The sequence below is a fragment of the Miscanthus floridulus genome, unplaced genomic scaffold, assembly GCF_019320115.1.
Source record: "Miscanthus floridulus cultivar M001 unplaced genomic scaffold, ASM1932011v1 fs_339_1_2, whole genome shotgun sequence".
NCBI lineage: Eukaryota > Viridiplantae > Streptophyta > Magnoliopsida > Poales > Poaceae > Miscanthus > Miscanthus floridulus.
The window spans coordinates 1-10,516 of NW_027096607.1; the positions used below are offsets into that span (position 1 = coordinate 1).

Below are 10,516 nucleotides of genomic sequence, written 5' to 3' on the forward strand. Positions count from 1 at the left end.
AAGTTCCTAGCGACGGAAGCTTCTAGAGCCTGCTGGTACTTTCTAGCTAGCAGTACCCTTCCCCCATGGCCAGCACCCAGCGTCTCAAGGATGTTCTGCACGTCTACCTTGACCCCATCGATCCCAGCAGATGCAAGATACGAGTGGAGTTCATTGTAGAAACTGAATACTTTCTCAGGGTTCACAAGGCCCAGTCCATTGATCGTTATGCTGTACAAAGCATCGCAGGGCTCGTTTTTCTGAACCCCTGGTGATGACACAGGCTGCTGCATCTTTGATTCGTAGTGCTCCATTCCAGCTACACCTGGCCTGACTCCACCCCAGTATCCAGTAATGGCATGCCATACATACACATACCTGAGTTGTTTGACACAACATGTCAGAGAGATGACTTTCGAATTTTTTTTGTCATCTGTAATAAATGAATAAGAACAACTTATCCAATATAATGGTGTCATACTTTAGCTCATGTTTCCCTTTGATTTCATTGACGATGTGTGCTAGGCCCTTTGCTGGATCATCTTCCCTGTGACCCTCTCTGCCATTTTTCTGAAACTTGTGGTTCTCCTTAATGTGAGTCAACCTGTTTGCAAAGCTAATAGACATAATAGGGAAAGTTCAGAATCTGAACTGACTCTCTACATTTTGTACATAAATCAAGTAGTATGACTGGCGAAGTGTACTATGTTTAGACTCCTTGCTTACTTGGCTGAGTTATCAGATAAGCAAGCGATTCCCACAGGATCCATAGCGACCGACTGCCATCCGTCGTCAATTATGACAAATCTAGGAGAAACCCCACCTTTCTCAAAGCTGAAAAAAAAGAGATATATAGGTATATTGGTATTTGTTAAGCATATTGATATTGTCTTACGTATTTATATCCTGGAAAATGTGTGAGAAGCTAAATACCTCTGTAATCCTTCCTTCACTCCTTGAGCAGTGACATTGGTGTAGAATGCATCCCACGTGCACCAACCAAACCAGTTGAGCATGTCTGGCATCTGCAGCAAGTTGGAAGTTTCAGAACTCTGTATAACAGAAAGCAACCCAAACCTAAGATACCATTTCCCCAAGCAACATCTCACTACCTTTTTCTTTTCCCTGTGAGAAAACGTCTGCAAGTGCCTCTCAACGACTCTGCAGCAAGTTGATCGATGTCGTTTCGTGAGTGAGGAAATTGAATTTGGAAGCTAAACACGACATGCAGCATGATAATATACTAAAATAAGAGGACATTGTAAGAGAAGAAGGCATTGACTTACTTTACTGAATTTGTGATGACATCGAACGGATCCGATCCGGCACCAACAAAGACCAGATGGGAGCCTTCGAAGGATTCCACATCTGGATCGCCTGAATCATGACAGCAAGAATACTATTAGTACTATATACTATTATTAGTACTATATATACCCCATCACACAACTGTACCAAGTCAAAGAAGAGATGATTATATATGTAGTGGTGTCTGTTACCCCACTTACCACTCTCTAAGCAAATCTCCAGCTCATCGTCAGCGTTCCCCTGAAGAACAGCACGGAATGAGCCCTCCAGTATGGGGAGGAAGACGGTGTACACGACAGGTTGCTCGCCAGTGCCATCGCCGGCGGACTGCAGTCCATCGGTGCCTTCGACGATCAGGAACTGCGTCTCGAAGGGGATGTCGTGGCCTGATGAGCCCATCCTCTGCGTCATCCACCACATCTTGAATCGGAACGTGCACATGAACCGCTGGTCCCTGAAGCAGAGCAGAATACTGTGTCTTCAGAATTCTTTCAAACCTTATGGTTCCTTTACATTAATTATATTACTCCTAAGTAGTATTGGAAATTCAGATTTTGTTTTGGGCAGCCAAGGGGTCATTTCTCCCTTCTTCTTTTTTGCTATAAAACAAAGCATCCGAAGAATCCTTCCAGCAATTTTAAAACTAAATTTTAAATTTTAATAAAATTTCAGTAGGGGGCAACCCCTCCTGTTTCCTCAAAAAAAAAAAAAAAGAACAAAACTATGTGTTGAAATAACGTAGCAGTTTTACCCCTGACGCTGACAGTGATAGGAACATGTCGAATTTACTGCACGCCTAAAGCTTGGCATCCCAGCAACTACCAGTCATCTACTGGAAAACTACTACTACCTTCGATATGATATATGATATAAAACTGATTATAATGCATAGCTCAGCGCACACTCTGACGGGACCAGTGTCCGAAATTAACATTGGAAGTGAATCTGAATCGTCCCAACCCAAAAGGCAAAGGCCGAAACCGAAGACAACCAAACAGACAGAGCTGCGCCCGTACCGGAGCTTCCCGACGGGGAAGACGCTGCGGCTGCCGGCGGGTGCGGAGCGGAAGCCGAGGAACGCGCCGTTGGTGAGGCCTCCGCCGGCGGCGGGCGTGACGAGCACGTTGGGGCGCACCTCCCGCAGGACCTTGGCCCCCAGCGCCAGGAGGCTGCCGTCCTGGACGGCGATCCCGGCGCCCACCGTCATCTTCCTTCGATTCGAATCCGCGTCCGCAGAGGCGCTTGGGTTATCAGCGGCGAGTTGGCGAGGAGCGAGGAGCTCTGTGTGGTCCGGCGACGCTTGACTGGGCTGGGCACGGTTTCGGCTCGGCCGCGCTCCTCTCTCTGCTTATATGTAGCGCTCGGACTCGGAGGTTTTGCACTTGGCCCCCTCGGTTGCTCTTCGGTGCATGTGAACGCTACAAACTTTGTGGTGGCATGGTAGAAGTAGCACTGCGCGCGTTCAATTGGAAACTTGTTAGAGTTCTTTTCCCACGAAGAAACTAGTTTGAGTCATACTCTATTTTTTCTATACCGTGTGTGTATATATATATATATATATATATATATATATATATATATATATATATATATATATATATATCACTGTTTGTCTAAACGGTCGTTTAGCCCGTTTACACACCGTTTAAACACTACACGGTGGTACACCGTTTTCCGTTTAATCGGTTGTTTTGACAGTTTAAACGGCCGTTTTCCCGTTTAAACACCTATTTTGTCCAAATAATGAGCTAAACGGTAGGTGACCGACTGTTTACCGTTTAGCGTTTAGGATAACGCTGATATATATATAAAGAGCCAAAATTTCTGGCCAGCTTTTTCTTTCGTCCAGCCCTACCCCGTCACCGACTTGGTCACGTTTCTTTTCTATTTTCACGGTTGCGTTAATATTGCAAAAGGAGATTGGGAGTGGGAAAGAAAATAGAAACAAATACGGAGTTCCAGGTATAAAGATGCCAAAAAGAAAGAAAAGGTGGGAGGACCTAAATAGTTTTTGAAATAGATCAGGTTTCCTAATGCAAAATATTTAGATCAGAGTGGACCTATCCTGGGGACTTTTTTTTTTTTTGACCGGGGCTCAATCCTTGTTAATACTTAACTGATCAAATATTAGTTTAGATTTTTTCGTACTTTTTTCTTCAAGAATTTTTTTTCAATAAAACAAAACAGATCTCATGGTTAAGGAGAGAACGTGAGTATATTTTTTTCCATGCGTTTTTTTCTTGAATACTTTTTTTATGTAAGTTAAAGGTGTGTAAACGTGAGTCCAGGAGTTTTTGCCATACGTTTTTATCTTTAGGAAAAAAATGTTTGTTATCTACTATATAATTGCGGAGGTGGATTACTTTAAAAAAACAAAACAGATCTAACGGCCAGGATAGTTGGAGTCATTGGATTAATGGCCAGATGTTTCCATGAGTGCAGGAGTTTTTGCCATACGTTTTTATCTTTAAGAAAAAAATTTGTTTGCTATCTAATATATAATTGCAGAGGTGGATAACTTTTAAAAACCAAAACAGATCTAATGGCCAGGATAGTTGGAGTCCTTGGATTAATGGCCAGATGTTTCTGATTAATATGATAATTTCTATCATTTATCTTTTTTGTAGCGCTTCTGGTGAGGATTAACGTGAGGCTCTATTGGAGCCTCTAATTAGTAATAGTAAGGTAATTTGATAAGGAACAATTTTTTAGTAAAATCTGAATTAGTCGATGGTTTAACTAATCAAAACGTGAACATAAAACTTGAGTAGCTTATTATCTAATTCAGTCTAAATAAATGTATCTCATCAATCACCGATGAGGGATATCACGTGAAAAATCAAGAGAGATTTCCGGTCATAATCACCAATTGACACTAATCTTTAACACATTGGCAACTAACTCCTTGTTGACTTTAATCAAAGATCAAAATTATAGATTTTTATGAGTCCTCAAAGGCCATGGGAATCGATAGCAATGTAATAACCAATAAATAGCAAGCTATTGATATTTAGCGGCAAGGCTATCTTGAGGTTAAGAGTCGGCTATAGCAATTTATAGCAGGCTAAAACAACTAAACAAGTAAACAAATAGCGACGTACAGATCAAAATAGCTATAGCCCGCAATAACGGCACCTGTAACCGGCTGTTTGTTTACTTGAAATATAGCAACACATGGATAGAATGAAAATTTAAAATAAAATTTATTTATATCTAAATATTTATGGGTTTTGCAATAGAAGAAAAAGTTCTATCAAGATTGTATTTTAGTTCAGGCTTAATAATACACTATCATATTGTTGCCAATATTAACTTATATATTTGATGTCATGGTTATCGCAAAATAAATTATAACTTTTAAATTTTGCAAATGGCAAAACATAAACAATATGTACAATTTCTATCTTCGTTCCCCATAAATGTTTGATAGTTTTTTCTTCCGTTGCAACACACGAGCATTTTTGCTAGTTTAAATAAAATAATTGTTTGATGTGATGTAGTACAAGCTTAGTTGTAGGAGAACTAAAACTCTTGTGGATCGAGGTAGTGTAATCAAATCAATTGTTCACAAACCATCCCGTGTTTGGAACGGCTAACCTAACAACACCCTACTCCCTCTGTCCCACGACAATTGTCGTTCTAGCTCAGTATTTAAGTGACCAGGTTCATAAAGAAGTCCATGTATCTAGTCATATGGATGTCCAGGTTCAGACCTGCAATGATGCACCTGGTTCAGAGCTACGACGACAGAGACAACGGGACGGAGGGAGTACATACATGCTTCAGTATCTTGGCGACCAATAGCTATATACACAAAGCTACACGGTTGATGCAATCAAGGCGATGCTTGGATCCTTTGTCGGCTACTGTTTTAATAACTCACCAAGCTTAGAGACTAGAGAGAAATAAGTACTCCCTCCGTACTTAAAAATAAAGTCGTTTTAGATAAGGCTTAGGTCAAACATTGGGAATATAAATCATGAATAACTTTTATGTTGTTAAGTTTGGAAATGTGAAAACCATATGTATAGATTTGTCTTGAAAAATACTTTTACAAAAATTTACATATATCACTTTTTGATAAATATCTTTATAAAAATAAGTAGTCAAAGTTATGCTTTGGAGACTGTGTTGCTGTCCAAAATGACTTTATTTTTTTTATACGGAGGGAGTACATGTTTGATGTGTTTGATTAGTGGGCGAGATCACCCAGATAGTCAAGGTCTTTTCTTGCTTCCATCCAGGAGTGAGCCAATCTGGCTTGCTCAGACCGACAAAGTTAACCTTGTTAGGCCAAGTGAGACGAGGCGAGGCGAGGCAAGTCGGGGAAGGAACCGAGCATGTCCTTGAACTAAATGGGGTTCCTTTGCCAACGTCAGTTCGATTTGTCATGCTAGCGCCTAGCGGGATGTATATTCATGCATTAACCAACGATGAAATATTTTTCTTTAGGTACCCATTTATTTTTGTCTATAATAAAATAGCACGTACAAACATTTCACATTTAAACATATGAGACTATATATGATGAGCATGCACCATGTCATAGGACTTAGAGCATCTCCAACCGTTTTGCATTTTACATTTGACAAATTTGAGAATTTGCCAAGTCTTAAATGGATTTGGCAAAGGTGCAAAGACTTAATCTCCAACCGTTTTGCATATTTGTGAGCGGGAGGAAGCTAAATCGCGCGCGGGAGGGCCATGGGTGCCGCAATGCCAAGTCGGGAAGGGTTGGCATATTTGCCAAGCGTGGCCACGATTTTGCCAAGTTAACAAAAATGCAAACCCCAATTGCCAAACCGTTGGATAGGAAATTTTACTACTTTTTTGTAAAAACAAGAATGCAAAGCTAAAATATAAAACGGTTGGAGATACTCTTACACGAATAAAACCACCAAAAGCACGCTTCTGTCACGCACATCTTGCCCACCATTTGGATTTGAAAGCCATGCATGGTGCCGATAATGTCGTGCCACCATGCATGCCTCCACCACCCGCATCTTATCCCAATGGGTCAGTTCGGCTGAGCCGGCTGAAGCTGTTTTGTTGTGAGAGAAAAATACTATAGATTATAGTTTATAAGCCGGCTGATAAGGTCAAACGAACAGGTCCAAAATAGATGGTTTTTTATGCGACTTTTTTTTTCCTTTTTTTCCTATCGTGGTCTCCTTCGAAACTCTAAGAAACCCATAGCTTTTCATCGGCGCGTGATCAATCATTAGTATTGGTATATAATGTAATCTAATCATGCGTGAGACTGATGATGAATTCCTTCTAGAGTCTATCTGACGTTGCGATCAAGCGGCGTGCAAGCGAGAGTATCTCTATGCCACGCGTAATGCAATACTAGTATATGGCTACTATTACTATTTGGGTAATAATAGATAGAAGTAGCCAATGGGAGCACGCATCCAGCTGTCTTGTCCGTGTTCCACGGATGCGCTGACTCGTCCGGAATCCTCACCGCCACATGCGATCCGAGTCGGACGACGCTGACCCCAGGAGAAGCCATCCTGCCACGTCAGATCGGAAAAGGAAACCGGTAACCGCGGGACGCGTCATCGGTCATCGTCGTATACAGGTCTCGTTTCCTCCTCCTAAAGTTTAGTCCCTATTCCATTAGATATTTGAACATATATATGGGGTATTAAATATAAACTAAAAATAACTAATTGTACAGATTATGATTAATTTACGAGATGAATTTTGTCGGGTTCATAAACCCGGGGTCCCCAATAGACCCGCTTCCCTCCGACCAGATACACAACAGGCCGAGACCATAATCAGCGATAACGATAGCACGCGTTTGGGACAGCCCAGATACACAATGATAGGCCTTGACCACGATCCGGTCCTCGACCGGCACCTCCGGGTAGGAGACCTGGTCGGAGCCCCGACCGGAAGGCCTGGCCGAGGTGGTACCGTAGTCCGACTCTGACCCGTTCCTCCGACCGAGGATATGCCGAACCTTTGCTCGTCTCTCTTTCTCGACCGACACGGTCGGGCCCGACTGGGAACGACCGACCAGAACGCCTGCTCGGTGTGGGCCTAGTGAGCAGGCAGAGCAGATAAGGTAAGGCGCTCAAGTCAACCGCAATACCAAGGACCGTACCCTGCCATGTCCTGTGCACCTGCAGGACGGTGCCGTTAGGCCATGTCAGACGGTACAGCCTGCCAGACGCAACAGAGCACAAACAGTATTATAGGCGTCGTCGTTTGCCGTCCTAGACGAACACTGTGCAGCCTGCGAAGTCATAAACAGTAAGGTGGGCGAACGCTGTGCAGCCTGCCAGGCCATGAACAGTAAGGTGGCGAACACTGTGCAGTCTGCCAGGTACATCAGGTCATGAACAGTAGGGTGGGCGATGGCGTGTCGTACTCGACGGCGTGGGCAACTAGATTATGTAGCACCCGTACACACTCTCTCCCTTTCCGTCTTTGACTTGTAAGGCCATCCCTTCATCTATAAAAGAGAATGCGCTTTCTCCTCTGAGGACACAGAAAAACAGCTCAAGAGCTCGACAGCTACATAGTCTATACGCTCTCAACAGCTGATAAGCTCGAACACACAGAGCATATGCTCCAATACTTAGCGCACGTTTGAGCATCCGTCACGCTCTTCCACTCGGTTCAGAGTCCGACCGGGCCTTTAAAACCTTCCTTCTCATTCCTTACTTGTTTGTAACCCCACAGCAAACTTCGAGCACCTGGGTTAAGGAATAAAGTCACCGACCCACTAAAAACTGGATGTAGGGCACGTTACCTGAACCAGTATAAATCCCGTGTCATCGTGTATTAGGCTACATCCGATCACAACGCACGGCAAAACTACAAATATTTACTTATTGGTCACATTTTGCACCAATAAATTTTTTAAGCCTAATTAGTCTATGATTTGATAATGTGGTGCTACAATAAAGATACAGTAAACATATGCTAATGACAGATTAATTAAGTTTATTAAATTTGTCTCGTGGAGTACTAAGAACTTTTTATGCTATCTGAACACTCTCGTATGACACTCCGATGTAACATCTTAAACTTTAAACAAGGCCGTAATGATGTTTTTACGCCGGGTTCGTGCGGCCCTGAAGCGTCCGCCACCCCGTCGAGACTCCAGAGTGCGCGGGCCCACAGGGCGGTACGGTGGGCGGCTCACGACCGTTGTGTTGGGTGGAGCAGCGGGTCCGGTGAGGGGAGGAATCTGATGCCCACGTGAGCGTGCACGCCTGCCTCAAGAATAAGGTGGACACTTAATTGTCCGCGGTTAATCTACTTATGCAGAGAATCAAGAATATTTTGTAAACTAACGGCCCGTTCGGCTGGTACGGTTTTGGCTGGTTTTGAATGATTTTGGATGGTTGAATAGTATTATGTGAGAGAGAATAAGCTGAAACAAGCTGAAACAAGCGGAAACGAGCTGGGACCCTACCAGCCGAACGCGTTCTAAATTTCTCATGTGACATTATTCCTGACGGGACTTCTACACCAATAAAATTAGCATGCCAGTCTCTCGATATAGGAGTTTTTGGATCATTTAGATCCCCTAATGTTAACAACTGTTGGTTGTATTAGCTAGGGAACTAGCTAAAATCACTGGATGGTTGGTAAGCCTAGTAGTTGACTATTACCTCTGAATTGAAACAGGGCCCTAGCTAATTTTCATAGCTAACCATCAACCCTAAGGGCGTCCCCAACACTTTCCTTGAATCGCTAGTTGACTTGTACGCGAGAGAAGAAATAAAAATAAAAGGAATGAAAATCAATGCAATGAAACAAAAGAGTTGTGTGAGAGAAAGTTACTGGGTTCCGTGCGAGACTATCTAGTATCCCATTTGCTAGCTGCTTTATGCTCACTCTTTCCTCCGTACCAGCAACAAGCTAGGAGCTACCTTGTTGTGGACGCCCTGAGGATCCAGATTGGGAGGCACCATCAAAACAAGCCCATATAGTCAGGCCACCTCTTTTGGATGGCAAGGCTACCAGGGACCTGAGTTCCAAGGAAACAAATCCCAGGCGCCATGCGAATCTCCTCTAAGCTTCGCTCAAGAAATTTTCTCTAACAACCTATTGAAGCCCTATGCTATATCTAAGATTTAGAGTCAGGTGATCCATCTTAGATGTAAAACAAATTATAGAGTGGTCATATGCAATCTTCATAGTTTTCTAGAGCTGATCTACTACAATTTAACTATAAACCAAAATTCATTGTGGTCACCTAGCTAGCTCCGCCCATGATTGAAGCATGAGAACCCTATGCCATAGGGTCTGTTGCTCGTCAAATGCAGACAACAACAGCCCAGTAGTCGATGGAGAGCCAGGGGAAGAAGCAAACAACAGCGCACATGTTCCTCCTGCCTGCCCACATCCAGCAAAAATCGCTAGATATTTCAGATCACGTGACCGATAGATCACCGATGGATTTGGTCAGGACGTAGGCTTGGAGGATTTGGCAGCCTACTACTACACTACTTTTGTCTTGAACGGCCTGCAAGATCTCGCACGGCACGCAGGGACGGCGGTCCTGAATTCCAGCAGGCTGGCACCGTCCGCACACTTGGGCAGGCGCCCACGCCTCCCGTGTCCCATCCCGCAGAAACGGCTAATCGGCCGGCCGGCGGCAAAAGCAAGTGGCAGCAGATGCGACGGAGAAACAAGAAGTTGCAAGCATAAGTAGTATATGTCGTTTTCAAGCCAACGAGTTGCAAGCATGCGCCCTCTGTCTCTAAACATCCATAGTTTTCATTTCCGGACAAACAATTTTGACTAAATATATATTAGAAAATATTAACATTTATGGTACATAAGTATTATTATTGGAAATATATTTGAATATAGTTTTTAAATAAATTTATTTAGAGATACAAATGTTGCACGTATTTTCTACAAATCGAGACAAACTTGCGGCACATACACCAACAGCGACAGTTATTTATGGATGAAGTAAGTACGTACAGATACCTGCATGCTTTTCTAATTCCCCCACAAGAGTATTAGCGATACTTTATTCATCCATACCGCATAATATAGTATCTTTTTATAGAAACTATTCAGATACAGTAATTATATAATCGGTATAAGAACACTATTACTACTTGGCCAAAAAAAGAGAGAATGATTCAATTTATCAATAAAGAAATATAGGATTTTTTTTGACAACTCACATATATTACAAAGAAATAGGAATTGGAGCCGCATCTGTTTTGTTAGGCCCTGTTTGGATCCC

At 42.9% G+C, this 10,516-nt stretch overlaps 1 protein-coding gene across 1 annotated transcript; it reads right to left on the reverse strand.

Moving 5' to 3' along the window:
• Window positions 1–6: 6 nt before the first annotated feature.
• Window positions 7–2,636, reverse strand: LOC136531391 (probable galactinol--sucrose galactosyltransferase 1; the record flags this gene model as incomplete). Its single annotated transcript, XM_066524058.1, has 8 exons — window positions 2,304–2,636; window positions 1,488–1,741; window positions 1,266–1,356; window positions 1,092–1,140; window positions 913–1,004; window positions 706–813; window positions 461–595; window positions 7–357 (listed from the first exon to the last, which is right to left on the reverse strand). Coding segments are annotated over exons 1-8 (1,271 nt in total), but the record flags the coding sequence as incomplete, so codon positions are not given.
• Between the last annotated feature and the right edge of the window lie 7,880 nt (window positions 2,637–10,516).